The 21604-nt window shown below is 37.0% G+C and overlaps 1 protein-coding gene across 2 annotated transcripts in view; it reads left to right on the top strand.

The window, feature by feature from the left end:
* Positions 1 to 568: 568 nt before the first annotated feature.
* LOC139740030 (uncharacterized) overlaps positions 569 to 21604 on the top strand; it is a 166165-nt gene continuing 145129 nt past the window's right edge. The window contains exons 1-3 of one of the 2 annotated variants that reach the window (XR_011711537.1): positions 569 to 977; positions 9877 to 9979; positions 10749 to 11691. Coding sequence is in view for 1 of the 2 variants with exons in the window: in XM_071650624.1 (XP_071506725.1) it covers positions 915 to 977; positions 9877 to 9979; positions 10749 to 10918 (336 nt within the window). In the remaining variant the exon portion in view is untranslated. Of the gene's footprint in view, positions 978 to 9876; positions 9980 to 10748; positions 11721 to 21604 lie in introns of those variants that run through there. The other variant, XM_071650624.1, reaches the window with a different exon arrangement.

Genomic DNA, 21604 nt, shown 5'->3' with positions numbered 1-21604 from the left:
AACATTTTGATATATAATTTAGCTATATTTGATGTTGCTGGTTGCCATGGCAACCATAAACTGACAACCATGTCAGTCAGAATTTTGCACCTTTGTTTTTATGTGACAAAGGCATAAAACAATAGATATAATAAAGATAATTGAAAGCAATAATATTTTCTAAAGATTGTCCTTCAGTTTTGTGTAATTTTGATTCCTTCACCCAAGTTATGCCTCTCTTAGTTTATCATATCATCAATTTGCAATCTCAAAATTCCACTATTATGCATATATGAAATGTCATAACTATACATGTATCCATCCCAAACATTTCATCTCAGGTGTCATAATGTGAAATGATTATTGAATTGAATAATTTATTTAGCACGTTACTTTTGATAAAGTCCGGAGCATGTTGCATATTTGTCGAGAGAGGGCTCACTTTGTTGCTAGCTAGCAAAGTTAGGACATGGTTCACGGTGGGTTCACTGCATGTACACCACCACCATGATGTTACGCCGAAACAATTAGTACAGAAAGACTGTGTTTACTGTGGCGCATGGCTGGCATGTCCAGTCAGATGTGGATTGCACTGCCTACGAGAATTCGAGAACAAAATCTAAATCTACGTGCTGTTTGTGACGGGCATTGTCATTGACAGTCTTTCCGGCCAAAAGTCAGTGTGATTTTGTGTTGTAGAATATCACTTCAAGATAAATTTTAATGGACATGGCCCCGCGGCTCAGCTGACGTGAGTATTCGAGAACATTTTCGGCGACCACAAACAAGCGAAGCACAGGTTGGTCACACAGCTCCCCTCAGCCACAGGGAAGCCGGCCGGACGGTTACTGCAACCAGCCCGAACGCGAAGCGCAGCGTAAACTGTCTACATCGCAACGGGGCGCCCTGGGGTTAACCGGGCCGGAAGCAACACAATGACGAGTACGCATACCATACCAACATCAACAAGAACTGTGACAGAAGAAACCAGAGCTTCAGTAAGTAAACTTCAACTTGAAACTTCCGATATATTCCGATGTTTAGCTAGACCCATAAGGCCACGGTGACGAGCTGAGCTGATGATACTGAAAAAAGAGCTAAATACTAGATATTACTAGACATGATTCTTAATCTTAATAACCGTCTAAACTGTCTAACTAACTTTTATTAGTAAAAAGTTTAGTAAACTTTTATAGTGGAGTCTAACTTAAATTTACTCCATTAATTTACACAGCTCTTCAACTGCACTAGCCAACTCCTTTTGCCAACTGTTCACAAAAAAGTCGGCTAGAGTTCTAAACCACCGCTCAGGATTGCCGAAGGGTTGGAATGCCCTGTCAAACAATATCAAACTGGCGAACAGATTCACAAATTTGATACACTTACGACAAGTTACGTTAGGCTGCGTTCACATAGAAATATACGGTATTCGCTATTCGTATTCGCTATTCGCTATGCGCCGTCAAGTCGACCCAGTACACCATCACCCGCACCAGCACCATCAACTCCCTTCTTCTTCCTCCTACACATTCATCACAGCAATAACAATTTCTTAACTGCATCAGAATGTCAGTCTACATGCTTATTTTTGCTAAAGGGCAAATCCAGACCAAAATTTTCATCATTTCATAAACAAAAGATGGTATACATGTACGCTGCTCAAAAATCGAACAAGCGCGATTCCCACTATGCTATACTACTATTCTATGCCCTCCTACAACGTATGTGAACCGGTGTTAGGAAATCCTTTAGTTCGATTCAAGCTATTCACATGCCCTCGAAAACGAGCACCAAATACCCGAATAGTATACACTGTACTTCTATTTGAACGCAGACTTAACGAAGCACTGCAGCGTCGTCGCTTCCATTGTGATTATTTATAGGCAAGGAAGCCATTGCGCGAAGGTGGTTGATCTAAAAATAGGTTGTTGATGAGTTGACTACTGTATATGCCATATATTTTGCGAGTCTAAATTTTCGCGAATCGGGACTTCCCAACAATTGTGCAAGTGGTTAAATTCGCGATCGTGGAGGCCTGTATTGAATGGAGAAGTGTACAATGTACACGCGTACGTCACATTTACATCGGGATCAAAGTCAATATTTTTGTGTGTCTTTAATTTTGCGAATGGCACCCGACTCGCGAAATTCGCGTAAATAAAAACCTCTCGAAATATTCGGCGTGTACAGTATACTGTCTCAGTCTGGGAAATCTGCTCGTGAGGGGGGCTCCTGCTCATATATGGGTCCCTCCTGATCCTTAACATACCTTGGATGTGTTGTGGGTGTAAAGTTAAACACAACTCATGAGTACCCCAGCTATGCTCATAAGGCCCTCAGGGTGAGATGCTCATGAGGCCCCCCTGTTTACTTATCATCCGCATCCATCTCACCTGACATATATGGCAAGTTTGTACAGTGATTTTTTTGTTACACAGTACATGTTCACTCTCCGTGATGAAAAGTGCACAAGAACAAAATTCTGTCTGCGCTTTTTGAAAAAAAAAGAAAGACTTTTAATCAACTGATTTGCAGCAACCCACCAAAACATGGGCACCAGCAGGTTCGCTCAATGCAGGGCTGCCACACCTACATTGGCCTATTGGTGACTTGTCTCCATCAGGTCCCCAACTAACTGCGCCCAGCCCCAACGTGCGCGGTCTCCGGGGCTAGTCCCCAACCAGCTTCCTCTTCTATGTGCTTGGCGTTCTCAACTTTGAGAAAAAGTAGAGGAGTGCTTTGGTGGCATATACATGTTCTATGCATCCAACCTCAACTGGATACCACGCCACCTTCCATCCACTTTCACTAGTGTTTGTCTCAAGTCCAGCATACAATGTACTTTGACATACAGTGCACTCCTGTTATAACGAAATGCTCGGGACCTGCAGTGTTCTTTTGTTATATAGTCAAAGCGCTAATTCCTGTAAGAGGCTTAATTAAGGAGTTCGTTCAACCCACCCCGCAGAAAAGGTTTGACCAGACAAGGTGGTAGATGGGACCTCTATGAACATCCCCAGGTAGTATGTGGTTCCAAATTGTGGTGTCAGTAGAATTTTACTGGCCACTTTTCATCATGATTTGTTGGAACAAACGTAAAAGAGTCTGCGCACGCCAAGACTATTACACGCACCACTAGCACTGCTACAGGCGCCAGTGCCAGTGCTGCCTGTAGTAGTCTTAGTGCGCATATACTTTTTCTTCGATAAACAAGGGTTTTGCCAGCAAACTAACTTTTCACGCCAAGCTGGGTTCGGTGTAGTGTAGTTTCTAGCCGTTTTTATTTCGTCTTTATTTCAAGAGTTCAAGCAAGCCGAGTGAAAGCGCATACCCGGTGATTGTGACAACCGAATCGCAATCACTGGGTGTGTGCTCTCACTCCACTTAGCGCAATATATACAGCGGGCTTCTGCATAATACACAAACTGCAACTCAGAGAAATAAAGACGAAAAAACGGCTAGGGTCGGTAAACGCTTGTCGCTATTTGGGGCACTGAAAACGACAAACTCACACAGTTTTTGCATTTATTTCATGAAGAATTCATCAAAACTGCATAAAACTATATGTATATGTTGCTAGAGATGTCATCCATACAGTGGGATTCATTTTAAGTTATAATATTGTGCATGGTTACCATGGTAACCGGATGCCTAAGGGTGACTGGTAACCCCCAAAATGCCTCCTGCTGCTGCAAACATTGTTGTTTTTTTTTATCTTATAGATGCAATAAAAAAAAACACAATTTTTTATTGATTTTCGTTCAAAAAGTTTTCCCTGTTGCCATGGCAACCAGTATTATCCAATCCGAATTTAGTTGTCAATAACTCGAAAACTAAAGCCCATAATTTCAAAAAGCTCAATAAGCATGTCCTTCCTTCTGCATAAAGTGTACGACATCAGGTATATGTGAAGAATATTTTGAAGCATTCTCAAGTTACAGCAAAATTTGCAAGCAAAGGCATAATAAACGGCCATTGAAAGAAAGATATCATTTTCGAATAGTAAAATGCATGAAAAAGTTGCATCCGTCGTACTTTCAACACAAAATTGACTTCAAAGCATAGGCAAATGTATATATAGTTTTTAATAATGTATGGACACAAATTTCCCTTAAAAATAAGATGAATACAGAAAGCAAAGCCAATATTCTATAGTAGCTGGCCGCCTCTTTCGAGTATTTACAGAGTGATGGTTATTCAAAACAATCCTGGAAAAGAGCAGAGGAAAGCAATTGATTGTTTATGTTCTTAAAGGAAGTTAATTCAAGAATACCGATAAATTCCTTTCTAAAGAAGGAATATACACGTGCGCTAGATTATCCATCAAAGAATTAAGTGTACTTTTGTGTTCGTTAACTATTGTAATATATATATATATATATATATATATATATATATAGAATAAAATGAAATATCATGATATGTAAATTTTATTCAAAACGTGCAGTAATGAATGAATGCTGAGGAGAGAATGAGGGAAAAATCTTGGACGTCTTTTCCCTTTTTATCCAGACTAATTTTACAGTGTAGAACTCATCTACAATGAGTGATGTGCACGAAAGGCAAAAGAAACAAACCTGTCTAAATTCCAGATATTTTTGGGAGTTACCAATCACCTGTAGGCATCCGGTTACCATGGTAACCATGCACAATATTATACCTTACAATGTATCCCATTGTATTGCTGACATCTCTAGCAACATGCACATATATAGTTTTAAGGCGTTTCGATGAATCCTTCGTGAAATAAATGCAAAAACTGTGATAATTTTGTCATTTTCAGTGCCCCAATAGCGACAAGCGTTACCAACCCTAGTCTTAATTTCTAGCTGTTTTTATTTCGCCTTTATTTCTCTGAGTTACAGCTTGTGTATTGTGTAGAAGCCCGCTGTATTGCGCTAAGCCGAGTGAGGGTGCATGCTCAATGATTGCCACAAAAAACGGTTCGGGCGTCACAATCGCTGGGTATGCACTCTCACTTGGCTTGCTTCAACTCGGAGAAATAAAGACGAAATAAAAACGTCTGGAAACTACACTACACCGACTCCAGCTTAGCGTGAAAAGTTCATTTGCAGGCAAAAACCGATGTTTGTCGCGGAAAAAGTCTTTGTACGCTAAGACTATAACATGCACCACTGGCATTGGCGCCTGAAGCAGTGCTAGTGGTACGTGAAGTAGTCTTAGTGTGCGCAGACGCTTCCTCGAAGAATATGGTCATGTTGCAACTAAAATGGCCTGTAAAATTTCATTGATACCACAATTTGATATCACATACTACCTAGGAGTGTTCCAGAGGGTCCAACCGACCACCCCATGCAGTCAAACCTTTTCTGCGGGGTGGGTTGAACGAAATCATTTTTTTCTGGGTCGCTGCGCCTGGACTGATAACGAAATTTCATTATATCGAACAAACACAATATATAACAAAAACAAGGAAACCACACATAGTATTATTAGGCCTATTATAATATTCTGTTTTTTGAATACTCATCGTACACTGGAAAGCAATGTGAAATGGGAAGGTACCTTTTTAATTTCGTTTAAATATTACATTTAAAACTGCGTGACACACGGAGCAAACTCACGGTGATGTGAAGCGTTCTCCCATGCAGAGACGCTATAAAAATGCTTGTTCCGCTACGTATTTTCAAAAGCGATCTGCATTTCGTTATAACAAATCACATTTCTTTTGTTTTTCTTTGTCAGTGGGGCTCAGAAAATACTTTGTTATAGGGCAAGTCCAAGATATCGCGCACCTTACGTATGGGACATTCAGAGATTTCAAACCTCTGAAAAGTAATGAAGGAGCACTTGGATTTTACTGTTTATCATCAGGAGGACTGGTAGCCCTGAAAAGAATATTGTGTTTAAGTTTGATGTCATTTGACCTTGGGTTAATTATTTTATTAAGAAAAATATGGCAACTTACGTATGGGACCAGAGAAAAACTGGATTTTTCAAAATAAAGTTTGAATTGAAAATTCTCTGAAAGTACCTTACTGATCAAGTTCTGTTTAGAAGTGAAGAAAGGTACAATACTGAAGTATCTTTCAGCAAAGTTTCACTGCAAAAGAATGGCGCATATTTTCATGAAGTTGGTTTAATTAACGAAAGTACACCTTACGTATGGGACATGGCTGAACTTACGTATGGGACATTTGTCTTTAGTGCACAAGTGTATTCATGGGAATGACTTTAAATTTCCCCATAGTGTCATATTCAGTTCCACAAATCATACTACAACATGTAACAAATGAAACAGACTTCTAAGTGGGTACTTTCCCGGTTCAGATACCTAACAAAAGCTAAAATAAGACAAATAAAAGTAATTACCAATTTACAATTAAATACAATGTCTTAGTTTGGATTCCGTCATGCATTAACACTGTCCTCATGATGTCTACACATACAGATACAGTATACTGACACTCTATTTCTAGCCCATTTGTAATACTCTGGTCAATATTTTTTATCAAATGAAAAAAAAAAATGTGCAAATTCTAGCTTATGACCTTGATGTAGCATACATGCACATGTACCATGACTAATTTGTAGTCTTGATAATTTCAACTGTAAAATCAAATGTCATGTACAGTGTAATTTGCAAATACAGTTTGAAGTGGGTACTTTCAGTAGTTTTAAGCTTACCTTGCAAGTTGTCTAAGTTTTTATAGAGCTTTGTAATTGTTTGAAATGCAGCACAAGACACAACAACAACAAGAGGAATTAATTTTGCTCTGTAATCATCATGTTTTGCCATGTGAATTTTAGCTTCTGCAAAATCAATCCAATTTTAATGAAACTTTTAGAGTTTAAAAGCCGTGGTAGAACAAAGAGATAGAAGAATGTATGTGCCAATGCTGGCTTTTTTTTTTTTTTTTCCAAATTGCTTGGCTTCAGGTCTATGAAACCAAAGACGACAAAATTTGTGTTTGTACTTTGTACATACATACATATGCTTGTGTAGTGATACAAGAAAGATTATCATTTGTACATTTAAATCTTAAGAGAAAATGTAATTCTAGATTTGAAACACTCAAGTAACTCACTGATCTGAAACTTACAAGTTTGATAAATTCTAATAACCTAATTTGATCATACACTACGAGATTGCAATGCTTGTTGATAATTGTGTAGATGTGGGGTACAAAGTAAGTATGAGTTGATTAAGGTGTCTCAGAGCACATCTGTCTCTTCAAACACAATATAGAAAAGAAAATTGAATTCCCTATTTGTTTGTGTAATTTGTGTTATTAGCACTCCAACCACAGAACCAGTATTGATATTGTGTTTCATGGCAAATGTAAACTATAGTCTTCATTTTACAGGATTTTCAGAAATTATGTTTATGACCTTGATAAGTCATGACATATTCTGAGGGTGTGCAGTTGAAATATTAAACATCATATAAAAATAAAAAGTATTCTTGTAGGGTTTTTCCTTTGCTATCAACTCAAGCAATGACAAAGTTACTTGCTGTCACCTCAAGTGATTTTCTTTTCAGTAAGACCTGTAATGTTGTCATTGATGAGAACCATAAGCACAATTGTTTTGATTTCCCTTTTTAGGCTGTACAGCCTGTAGTACATGCTGAACAGTGTACTGCACCTAAAATGACACTTAGAAAATCCCATTCTCTAGGACAAAGTCATTTTGTAGAGAGGTAAAGTTGAAAATGATAACTGAATTAAGAAAATGTTCAATATCAAAATGTTAAAAGGAGGAATATTAATTGAAGACCAGCTGCACAGCCTGTAATGAAAATAAGAAAATACAAGTATAAATGAATATTCTTTATTTTCCTTTCTTAATCATAGAATGACTCAATAATGCTGTTCTTACACTCTCCCTGAGGTCAACTACGTAGGAGAGGTAGATATATAGACATATCCTTCAGAGTAGGTGCAAAGATAACCATTAACCAAACAAATGTAAGGACATATAGCATCCCTGTCAAAAGGCGGTTTTCCCATTCACTTTGCATGTAATGTCCCATACGTAAGGCATTTGTCCCATACGTAAGCAAACTTGAATTAGTTATAAGATGAAGGACTAATTAAATTTCCACATTTAGTTTTGCTAATCTGGAGTTAAAATGAATAAATTAGAACTTCCTAAAGTATGATTGGTCAATGTTGGAAATTTTCAGAAAAAACTTAAAAAAACATACTCAAATCCTTACGTATGGGACACTTCGTTCTGGGAAAGAGCATAATTTGCATAATTAATGTGCTGACATTGTCTTACCTATTGGAAATTATACTAGCTCATACAGGGGTCATGTCCATAAAGGAACTACCGGTAGGTCAAGGACAAATTCAACTGATTTTAGATGAATATTTTTAATTTGTCCCATACGTAAGGTTTGTTTTTAATTTATGCAAATTAAGGCCATATTTCTTGCATAAATTTGCATAATTGAATATTTTCTTTGCTGGAAATATATAATTTAACTCTTTGGCTACAACATGAGATCAATAACTTTTTGATTAAATCAAGATGAATTTTGAGCATCTGAGGGGACATTATCTTGGACTTGCCCTATAACGAAAATTTCGCTATAACCGTGTTCGTTATAAGCAAATTTTGTGCCATAAACTTTAATGGCGATAATTTTGGGACCAGAAGTTTTACTTCGTTGAAACGAAATTTCGTTATAACCGTGTTTGTTGTAATGGGAGTGCACTGTACTTGTGTTGTATTCATGGGCTATATCAGTGTTCTCTTCCTGTGGAATGGTCAGTTCACATGAAATTGCCTTCTTTGACCAGGAAGTGGCACCAGAACTTGCGGTGAAGCCCATTTTTTTTTCTTTCTTTCTTTTTTTTTTTTTTTGCTTGTTAGCTCATGAGGCCCGGGAGTGGACACCCCCCCCCCCCCCCCCCACTTCTGAAAACACTCCACCAGCCCTGCTATTAGGGTACTTTGTGTTACAGTACAATGTAAAGTCTGCAACCATCTGCCAGTCCCTTGCCTGACCAATGAGTCTTCTGAAGTCTTGGCCTTGTTTTCTTGTCTGGCCCAGATTGAACTCCAGCCTTCATGAAGGAGATCATGACTGGAGAATTTATTGGGTTTTTTTCAACATTGCTTTGTCCTTACCATGACAATCTACGGGGCATCACACAGCTCTGTCACTCGAGACCTCATGGTGCCTCCAAGTATTCAAGCCTTCTTCCAAATAGACCTGGCAATTTAAAGAAATTTTTGAAGTGAACCCTTCTTCGCATATCTATGGCATTTCTCACTCTCTGTTTTTTCCCTATTCTTCAAGTTGTGTGGAAGAGGGAAGAACACTGTACATGTACGTGGCTTGCAACAGGAATTGGAGTTAGCCTGATTCCAGATGTCGTTCCACGACAAGAACTGTGGTTCCACACACTTCCATCAACACCATGCTCCCTGTTGCACAAGCCCCACTGCGTTCACCATACCTTTTACTCTTCCTTACACATGATCTAGTCTAAGTCAGACGTCTTCTTCCACCTTGCCTTGTTACTCGCTGGTACACGTAACTCTGCTTGTCTGCACAGGTCCCATCATTTCTCTTGTGTCTCAATTGAGATACCATCTCCTCTACCTCTTGTTGGGCATTCCATTTCCTTCCTTTGCGAATGCCTGGCATAGTACCCTTGACAAACTGGTCAGATACAATGTATTTTATTCTAAATTCTAATAAATTCCCCCAACTTGGTACTTACATTTTATGCCCATGCTTTCCTAAAGATGTACGTATACATACTACCACATGGTTATTTGCTCTTTCATTATTCTGGAAGTGAAAAGTCTGAACTCTTGATGAGATGAAAAATTTGTTTGGATGTGTGTATTTTATCTGGTCATGTTTATTCCTGCTGCAATCTTTATCTATCTTTACATTCCTCAACTATCATACAGCCAACAGTTACTCTGAAGCTTCGCAAGCCAAAGAATAAGAAAAAGGTCAACTGGAAAACTGGGGTGGTCGACAATGAGCACATGGGCAAGAAGAAATCAAAGTGTAAGTATGCCTAGGAATGTTCAGTGACAGGAAGGGAGAGCAATATTCCAGTATAAGATTTTAAAATTTTATGATACACTGAACTGGTACTTGCAGCCCAGACAAAATGTTAACTCTTTATGTGCCATGGTGTAAACACCCTGTGTGTAGCTACATTATTGTAGAGGTATGACTTTTGCACACAAAACAGTGACAGAAACTGAGAATTTACTCTCAAATCCAGTAGGAGATACTGCTTAGTTAATCACCACATAAAATTCAAGTGACAGGAATGGAACTGTGAGGAACATGTTCTCTGTACTGTGGCATTTGGTGATTTATCGAACGGTTTGGGCGGGTTTATGTCTTTGAGCAGAATATGCAAAGTTGGCACGCCGTTGACTGAGTCAGGCGTGCGAAGGTGGCACATAAAGAGTTTATCGAGAAGCACAAGAGGTGCTAGGCTTTAGTGTTTGATGCTGAAGTCCAGCGTTCGAAGTCCGACACATCACATAGTGAAAACATTTAGTGTACATGCGCGATGAACAAATGTAGTTAGTGCCAGTTAGGCCTATCCCATGGTCCCACTTGTAAGGGGGAATCATTAGGGAATTTAATTTGAAGTTAGAAGGAGAGATTGCAAAATTATTAAACTTATGTCCTCAAATATGCATGATTGCTATGCAGACATGTCTTTATTTATAGCAAATTTCATACCCATCTTTTTGCTGATATACACAATACGGGTACAGCTGGTTTACACTCATGATGTTCTCTTGATTTCAAACAGGTTGCTGTATATATGAGAAGAAACGGATGTTTGGGGAGAGCTCATCCAGCAGTGAAGGCGAGTCTGATGACGACTGTAAGCTGTGTCGGCGACAACAGAAAGGCAACTACCAGAAGCACAAAGGGCAATGCTGTGATGGCCAGCCACATACTGCAGATGGAAGTGACTGAAATGATTAATGGACATTGAGATACACAGAAATACATCAAAACAACAACAACAAAAAGGAAAACTGTGTGTTGTGAAAAAAAGAAGAAGAAAGTTTCGTTACCAAGCGACAATGATTGTGTTCAGTGTGTTTTGGAGCAGATGAAGTCAGATGGAACACTATTCACTGAGAATGTTTAGAAAACACTGAAGCAAAGAAAGGATTCAGATGCTTGTAGCTTCTTCAGTTTGTATTTTGCTATTTTTAGCTCCTTTTGTGACCGATTCCTCCATGATGCTTCAATAGAATAAAGAGCAGAACTAGCTCAGTATTGCATGTATATTGTGACACAGCTTTTTCGTCTCAGTATTTATTGGTACTGATGTGTTTCTTACTGAGAGGTATTTAATTAAGTCGTCGGTTGAGAATGATAAGGGCGTTAAGTTGCCACAAAACCCATAGTGTTCAAGACAACTTAACGCCCTTCTCATTCTCGGCAGACGAAGTGCTGTTATTTACTGAATACTCTCTGTAACACATCCCTTTGATGGTGCAATTTCTTTCTATACCCACAAAGTTGATGAAGGGATTTTGTTTTGGGGATAGTCTGTATGTCTGTTGGTCTATTTGTCTGTATGTCCTGGTACTTGTTTAACCTTATTAAGAAATGAGCAAAACACTTTTTCAAAATATTTTGTGAAGCACAGAAGGTGCTGATTAGATTTATGACATAGTCCTTAAAGGTCAAAATGGAGAACTTTCATGAAACAAATGTGTATCATTTTCTATCCCCAAGTTAAAATAGGATGGTAAAAGTATACACTAGTATGGAACGATATGAGTGAAATGTAAAACTTTGCCCCCCACCCCCACTACCCCGCCCCCCCCCCCCCCCCCAAAAAAAAAAGAGAAAGAAATGTAATGCCTCCGGCAACATTTAGTGGCGGAGGCATAAAAATGTTGAATTCCCTTGTAATCCAGTAGGGAATGTCCAGTTGTATTATGATATGGTAAGAAGGATGGGAATCGATGGATAGATGACAAGATGAAATGTTAAGAAAATTTGTAGGCCAAATGTCACTGAATTTCCTCTAGGAATGTCATTTTCAGGCATAACTTCGGGTAGGAAAGTCAAATGTGAACTAGCTTTTGTGAGAATGATATAATTTTAAACTGGAAAATATGTTTCTTGAGCAGCAGAGGAAGCAAGTCAGGCTTACAGTTTGATGGTTAGGATTAGTGAGTTTCCTCTACACATATCAGTAAAGTTGTTCAGCTTTTTTTTTTTCCTTACACAGATTTCATCCATGCCTACAATAACATACTGTGTTTGATTCCAAAAGAATAATAAGATAAGTGTTAACAACTTCCTACGTTGTCCTAATACTGCAGCATTTCCCAAATATTATGTTTTGAAGATTGGGATGTGTCGGACCATGGACTCTTGGAAGCATGGTCAGACTGCAGGGTGTATATAACTGAATGAGAATTAGGTGTAATCCCTTTCCAGGAGAAATGTGTTTTCCACCTTGGAGACTACATACTGTGCATGCTGTGCATATTTGTTATTAGAGGCAGTATTTTTAGGAGATATTCATTCAGTGAATATAAGTCAACAAATGAAATTTGGAGGAAAAAACAACAACAGTGAAATATAAAGTGGATGTACAATAGCAACATTGGGAAATTATGCTGTAAAAAGTTTGGCATGTGCAACTATTTTAGCTGAATAAGGCTAATGGTTGTGCTTTAAATACTTAACCATGATGATGACATGGAATGTTTAGCTGAGATGTGCAGCTACCAGCCTTATGGTGCATGCAAACAAATTTTGATAAAAATATACATTGTAGTAGCAAAGTAGGTGTGATCAAGTGTAGAACTGGTAGAGTTGTAATTGAGAGTAATGCTCCACTAGTTGGCAGTGCTAGTATTCTCAAAAAGGTCTTAAACTTTTCATCTCAATACACACCATTTACCTCCAGATTTTTCAACTGTTAACCTGACAGGCTAACATTATTCAAATAATGTATTGTACTGACAACATCATTATCAATTAGACACCCTTCCAAGAGTGGAATGCAGGTATAGAGTCTGCATCTAACTATCCTTTTTTGATTATTTCAAAAAGTCAGTCCTGTCCCATGCTCATTCTGACTGTAATAAACAGAGTGAAATCAAACTAGCACAATGGCAAAGTTGGACAAAAGATAAAGTTGAGGCATTTCAAAGTTTCACATGATTTCACTAAGAAGTAGATATGTATTGGTTCAAACCACATGAAATCAATTTATTGAGGCAATGTCATTTCCTCACAACTTAACCCCATATTTTTGTGTTCTCAGAAATATCAAACCAATGTTTTTTTTTCTTTTGTTTTGTTTTTGTTTTTTGTTTTGCTTTTTTTTTGGGGGGGGGTTGTTATTTGTTTTTTTATCTTTGCTTGATGATATATAGCAACTGCAGGCCTTTGATAAAGACATTGCTAGGCTATTGCCATACAAAAATGATGTAGGGTTGCTTTTTTGGTTACCAAATTGAATCTAAGAGTGTGTTCTATGAAACCTGGACATCACTTCATCTACTGTAAAAGCTGTTATTTTGGTAAATTTTGGAAATCACTGTTGGGAAGTGAAGTTAACACTAAGTAAGAATAATTGTAACTATCTTATCTTAATCGCATTAAATAATTTTGTGGGGGAAAAATATCAATGTGTTCATTTTGCTGCAAATGCTTTTAAGATGAATCTCTAACACTCTAAATTTCATACTGTAAAGCTGCAGGTGAAGTTATTCATTTTCTTTACAGTATACGATGAGAGTCAACTAGTGATATGCAATATAATCTGTACATGGTGCATATTGAAATAGCTGTAGTGTGCAAAAAGTGTACGTGAAGTAGCTATGCATTGTCGTGCATGACTATTAACTCATCATGCCATTCCACACATGTTCAAGTCAACTTTCATGAAAATTATGAAACCAAAAGGGTTTCAAGATCAGACGTAAAATACAAGAGTCACTGTATGTTTTGCACTCATATTTTTTCAGAAAAGTGAGGTATTGTTCACAACCACAAAGGTGATGATATTGCCTTCCAATTCTTCAGTTGAAATCAAGCAGAGTGGAAAAAAGTTGCGTTAAAATCCTAAATAATGAGAAAGTAATATTTCACATAATTTCATTTGACAGATTTGTTGCAACCACAGGTGAAATTCAGCTGGTAAACGATGCCATTTCTTGACATCTCAACTGTAGACCAGCTCTCTCACACACACACACACACACACACACACACACACACACACATGTACATCTTATATCCACAAAAATATCTTCTTCTTTTTTTCTTTTTTTGCAACAGAATGTGGGTCATGATAGATAGTTGAAGTTGCTGAATCATCAACCCAAAGTATGATATTTATTCACACAGTGGAAGAGCTGTGAGGTGAGGTGATTGCAGCAGCACTCCCTTAAAAAGTGTCTGGTTTGTGACAAATATACTTTTTTTTCTGTATGTGATACTTCCACTTTCTACTTTGGTGTTCAGTTGTGAAAAACTTACAAGTTTTGCTTGATTTTACTCAGTTTATTGAAGTCAACATTAAGTTGTACATAAAACTTGCAAAGTCTCTTTGGGAGGTAGGTGTGGTTTTTGTTTGTTTTAATTCAACAACTTTTTTTTTCTTTGACATATAGTCTGCTAATGTATTGAAATTTAATTTAAAAAATTGTCATTTTTTCTTCCTTTTCTTCATTAGACAGGGCAAATGCATGGTTTGGATTACAAAAATACTGGAATGAAGCACTTAGATAATCGTCCCAATTGTTCATAGCAAACTTGTATATGGTAGCAGAGGACAGCAGTGAAATCCAGTTTTGCTATTTAGACAGTAGGGTATGCAGATTGACCCAGATATATTTTAGTTTGTATTGAGTATCATACAGCTTTTATGCTCTGTGAGATTCTTTAATGGAGTGTTGAGAAATGAGTCCTTGTGATGAAAACAAAAAAGAATGTCTCCTACAGTACATACCAAATGGCCATGTGGAGAGTGTCAAATCATGGTGCATGGCTGTTACAGTTTGTAACATAATCTTTGCGGTAAGTGGTCTGGATGTCAAACTGCATGCATCATCTATGATGGGTTCTTTTTCTGTGTGAATGAAGTTCAGTGGCTCTATCAGAGATCCAAATGTTTTACCATTCCTAGTGAATAACTGTGTTTGGTCAGCCCAAATCTTGCCATGATTTATTTCCCCTCTTTATCCATGTTAACGACATTTGCAAGAGTTATTAAAGTACATGCACCATGTGATAGTAATGTCCCAGCAGGTATCTTAAAGAGCAACCCACTAGTTTCAGACATTTGGCTTTTGTCAATTATAGTTATGTCTGATGCAAATTAAGAAAATAGATAGGAAAGTATCTGTAGCATCTGTACATGAGTTTGATGTAGTTTTGAAACAAATCTGTTGGGTGTCTTGTTGTTTGGATTATTAGAACTTTGCAATCACTGTTTCATTCATTAATGTATCGCACTGCTTGTATCGCACCTGCTCAAGTTCATGTCAAGCCCGACACGTTTGCCCTACAGCAAGGCACTTTGTCGACATGGTTACCTAGGAGTATAAATGGGTACTCGGTAGGATGAGCAAGCTTATGTTGGTTGATCAGCATGTGCACGCCTGTAAAATGGGTGTGACTAGCTGGAATGCTGCACAGTGAGTGGAGAATGATCACTGTCTGTGCTGGTTGGAAATACAACTTGTAGTGTATTCAGTCACTGGGGTAATAATAGTCAGTAAAGTGCATTGCTATAAAAGTGTGGAATGCACTGTACAAAAAACCAGCTATCACTTGATAATTTCCCTTTATACAATACCCTTTTCTATACATAATGCATGTACCTGTGCATCGTGAGGATCCTGTGGTGCAGTCGTGTATAAGCCATACATTTTCACAATTATTTCGCGACTTTTGACTCTTTTTCTGTGAAGTGTAGAACATTTCAATGAAGAGCCACAGTTGAGGATGAGAAATAGATTTTATCCCACTTCAAGAGATAAGGTCAGCTTTTTTCCACCTTTGAGATGACATATAGTGGGGGACAACATTTTCGCAAGTTGTTGATTTTGCATTTGTCATTCAACTTCAGAAATTCACAAAAAATAAAAGCGCAGTGAAAGATAATGTAGACGGTGTGTTGATCATGGTTTCCTTGAATATTGTGGTTTCACTATCATTCTTGCACTGGAGGCATGCTACCAACATATCATCTCCAATGTACCTGTACTTGTATTGATTTGATGTGATTTGATTTGGTTTGATTTGGTTTTGATTTGATTTATATTCTGCTTGGTATTTTCTTTACAAGTATGGTATATCAATTCTCTGCAATTTCATTAGCGGTGTACACAAATATGGCATTTCACAGTAATCTGATTATCTTCAACAATTTTCATCATATACATGTACATACATTTGTAATCTGATCGCATGCATTACATCTTGATTTTCATATGGAAAGAGAGAGAGGGAGTGGGAGGGGGAGATGATAAAAACCTTCCGATACCTGTCTTGCCAGATCAACTCATCATACATACAACATACATACATACATTGTACACACATACATAATATTTATGATTACAACTGTTATATACTTATAGATTACAGTGATGCATTTACATAATACATGTACATGTAGGAGTGTTGTTATTGTCATGTGAAAGTTACATTAAAGTCACATTGAAAGAAAAAAACACCAATCATCTAATAAACTTAGAACTTCTGGGCTTGGAAAGCATAATTTGCCCAACACAATGCAAATGCTTAGCATATTCTATTCATTGTAAATACTTTCAACGTCAAGTCATTTTTTTTTTTTCATTGTGAAATCATTGGACTTGTTGCACGTTATTTTTTAGATATACATGTATCCCCCTATATATAATGAAGAAATGCTCTCCTTATGTGTGCCATGACGACTGCGTCTACATGGCAACATCACTGTAAAGGGTGCACACCTCCAGCCGTATCTCATAGCAACCAAGTCTGTCTATGAGTGCGTGCTCTACATGTTCAATTTTTATTTGCTTTGTTTTGATACTGTCATTGTCAAGACTCCTGAAGAAGGCGGAGGCCGCTGAAAATTTGAGTCAAATAAACTCATTCTTTATTAGCAAAAAAAAAAAGTGCATTACCACAGTTTATTTCTTAATTTCTTCATGGAGCCAATACGTGAATTCTCAACATGTTTATATCTTGTGTGTGTATATATATATATATATATATATATATATATATATATATACATGTATATTTTATATGTATATGTATATATATATATATATATATATGTATATGATATAAGTGCGAGATCCTTTACCATGTTCAAGATAACTTTATAATAATAGAGTAAAATTAGGCCAACAGTTCAATATCAAACATGGACATTACATGAGAGCATGAATTTTCAAATTTGCTTATACATGTATAAGATTCCTCATCAAGTAACTTGGGTACAGGTTAGTGAGAGATGCGGAAGGCGAGGTGCTAGTATCACTGTTTGGCAAGAACAAGAAACATAATCGTAAGAACATCAAATTCTTATTTTAGATTTCATTTTCGTGAAACATTTATCATTCGATTTCTATCAAAGCTCATTTTAACATAAAAATCCTACACTACTCGACCGGTGATCAACTCTCTCGGTTTTACAAGGCCGCTGTTGAAACGGAAACGTTTAGCGGGTATAATCGAGCAATCGTCAAACCGATATAGTTCTGAAATTGTGTTCCGCGCTCTTACTTTCAAAATATTACATCTTAATGTGAATAAAAGTATACATTTTTGGAATGAAAACTATTCAAAAAAAAATTATTATACATGTATATTGCATTGAAAATGCAAGGGGTTTCTTCTTCTTTTTTAAGAAAATGGCAAGAGATTTTGGTCAACCTCCCTTGTTTGTTAGAATTTGTATATGATTTTTTTTAAATAGTTTTGAGGATTTGAAGTATACTACAGGTAGGTAAACAAGCATATATATATATATATATATATATATATATATATATATATATAAACCCTCCAAAAATAAAATTCATTAAAATGATCTGTCGTGACAACACGAAGGAAATAAAAGAAACATTATAGACTATAGATAAATATACACTGAAGGAAATTGATCAAACAATCAATTATGTATACCTTTGATACACTGTAAAAATAAAAACTCAACTCTTTTATAAATAAATTACTTATATTGCTTGACTTACTCATGCCAAAAAGTTATAGCATTAACGGAAACAGAAATTGTGCATATTCTTAGATGACGAAGAACATTTTCTCTGAAATATACACTCAAAAGTGAAACTTTTGCATGAAGGATAGTCTATAGACAATGAAAGCAGCTAAAACTAACAATTATTACTAAAGTTATAGGTCTAGGTATAAGACCTAGCTTGGACTTGACTAGTCCTAGGCAAGCCTCAGCTATGTCCTATACTTTTCCACATTTATACCTGCCCTTTTTTCATTGTTTATTCCGCACAACACAAAAAAAGGTGATCAGATAAATGGCCAGGCAGCATGCTGCCTACTAAAGGGCTATTACTGTCTGAGAACCTGACTTGTTACAATCGTAATATTAGTCGAGATAGAAAAAAAACCAAAAAACATGCAAGGTCTAACATTAGATCAGTATATGCCAAGATGTTGAAATTCCAAACGGCCGGGTTCTAATTGTGTCTACAATAAATCATCAGCTCACTGAAGGAGGCAAACTTGACCAGAAGAAGAATTCGGAATGCGCACTTTTTTGCTTTTTTTTTAACTCAGAATTCACGATTTACAAGAAAATTTTCTCACTCTCTTTTCACACAATGTCTTGAATGTAATTCAAGACAAACTTTGATGATTTTAGTGTAATTCAATGCATAGGCCCTAAGTCTAGTAGACAGGCGCGCCGGAAGCAGTTTTGGATTGGGGGGGGGGGGGGGGGGCAAATACTGGAGGGGGCTCACGATAGACCATATACATATGTTACACAATGTACACATGTATATATATATATATATATATATATATATATATATATATATATATATATGTGTGTGTGTATATATATATATATATGTGTGTGTATATATATATATACATATATATATATATATATATATATTTATATATTCATATATATATGTATATATATATATATATATATATATATATATATATATATATATATATATATAAACGAGAGTAAAGAGGCGGTAGACGTTGCTTAATCCTCACAAGTGAGTTTACTCAAGCTTTCGGGCTTCCTGCCCTTTGTCAAGACTGGAGACAAGATACAAAACATGGATATTATCATACACAAGTAGAAAATAATAATGATGATCAAAACAATAGCGGAACTGATAACTACAGTGAAGGAGGCAGAGACGGCAGGGAATAATTGCACAGGTGGGAGTGTATATGCATCAATCTTGCATAATATAAGTTGCAGATATACAATCACAAACAAGCAAACAGAATATAAACATTTACAAACAGTGTACGTATGACTAAACATCTGCACACACACAATGGATACGGGTGTGTGCGCACAATCACACATGTGAAACTCCTCGCGCATGTCAAAGCAGGCAACCATATAAACAATAACGGCAATTCATGAAATCATAATAGTAGAACGCTACTTATGTGCTCTTTTTGTCTGTACCTATGTTCCACTTAATCATACATACACTCCTTGATTTAATTACTATTATGATCTATTTATTATTATTTATTTATTTATTTTTATTTTATTTTATTTTATTTTATTTTATTTTTTTTGGGGGGGGGGGGCTTTTTTGGGGGGAGGGGCAAAAACGCCCCCACCCCCTCCACACTTTTTGGATGGGGGGGGGGGGGGCGCCCCCCCCCCCCCCCACTTCCGGCGCCTATGCTAGTAGAATCAGATGGCAAACACGGTACCGGGGTAAAGTCTAAATTATTATTCTAAATATAACCACTTTTTCATTGACACATTATTGCCCAGTTGCATGTTGGGTGTCCAGACAGCTTGTTAAACATAATAGGCAATGTTAAACAACCATTAAGAAAAATGTTAAAAGGAGCGTATCGTTTTGGTTGAAACCTAAGTTCAAGTTTCTACTATTTTTTTTTTGTGAGATAATGAGAAACCTCTCATGAAATATGAAAGAGCATGTAATTCCAAGAGGGATTCAACATTTATTTGATGAAAATCGGTTTTAAAATGGCTGAGAAATAAAAAAAGAGCATTCCTGATAAAAAGCGGGACCCATACCTTTTATTAGGATCGCTTTGTTTTACTTTGTTTTGTGATGTCTCAGCGATTACAAAACCGATTTTCATCTAATAAACTATGAATTCCTCTTAAAATAGTATGCTCTGTACTATTTCATAAGTGATTTCTAGGTATCTCACAAAGTTAAAAGCCCAATTCTCATCTCCACCAATTCTATACAGTCCCTTTAACATGCAAAATCTCTTCAATGTAGAAATCTCTTGCAATGTAGAAATCTACATTTAACGTGTATGATGAAACTGATTTCTTACTTTCCTGGATCTTTTGAAATAATGATAAACCTGTTGATGGCTTGGTGTAACTATTGGTGCAGTTTACCGATACGCATATGATTCTTGACGGAAAATTCCTTCTTTCTTGTCTCAGCCTGTCTTGGTTTCACACAAACATATTGGGGAAAGTACAGCTCACCTGGAAATCCCGCTCAATGCTGGCTGGCGCACTCCTTCACATTCAAGCGCCAGCGTTTCACTTTTCGTGGCCATCTTACGTATAGGGCTCACAGTGACACACGGGTAAATAATTCCCCATAGAGACGTGTGTTAAAATTCAAATTACAAAAAATTCTGTAAAATAGCTGGGAGAAATGAGGTGTTTCATCTTCACTAATCTGGATAAGTGAGCTATACCCTGTCATCCATCAAATTTCCAAGGCAGTTTCTTTGGCTCAAACTCTGTCCAAGGGTCCGCAAAGCCAGACTACGAGTTCTTTTCACTCACAAAATCACCTATTTTCCGTACACGCACCCAATGAAATATAGTCCCTTCAAATTCCATGAGAAAAACTTTCCTCTTCAAACCAAAATGCAGTTTGTAGAGGAATTCATACCCAATATCTGCAGCTATTCCGTTTTATGCCAAACGATTTTTAATTAATTTTTTCTTCATTTATTTTGGTATCTTTGGAACGAATTTGTTAAGGGGTCTGGGACATTCCATTTTATTTACAGGTGTGAGCCCCATAAGATTTTCGACATAATGAAGAAAAAAAAGAAAAAAGGAAGGATACTGTTATATTATAGTTCTGTGCTCCCACAGCACAGGGCTTAGGGGCAGCAAGTGGGTGTGACAATCTCGTCGTTTTCTGATTGGCCCTCTTCGCAATCGTTTTTATATGTCATGTGATTCGAATCGTAAGGTCACATGACAACCAGTGCGAGCGCGTTATGCATGCCATGCCAAACGGCAACGCACGCATTACTGACGTACTTACGCGCACGCACCTAGTACCTCGCCAAAAGTGCATGCAGCTTGCGCATACGCAAAAGATACAGTTTGTTTCTGTGTGATATCGAGAGGAAATGGCGAATATGTAAGTTTGTGAATATTAAGAGGATAGAAGAAGCACGAACAAACTGCGTAAT

This window comes from Diadema antillarum, unplaced genomic scaffold (genome assembly GCF_040938485.1).
Source record: "Diadema antillarum isolate AM-2024a unplaced genomic scaffold, OU_Dant_1.0 seq00000827_RagTag, whole genome shotgun sequence".
Classification (NCBI taxonomy): Eukaryota; Metazoa; Echinodermata; class Echinoidea; order Diadematoida; family Diadematidae; genus Diadema; species Diadema antillarum.
The sequence above is the reverse complement of the archived record's forward strand: the minus strand, read 5'-3'. Positions and strand labels throughout refer to the sequence as shown.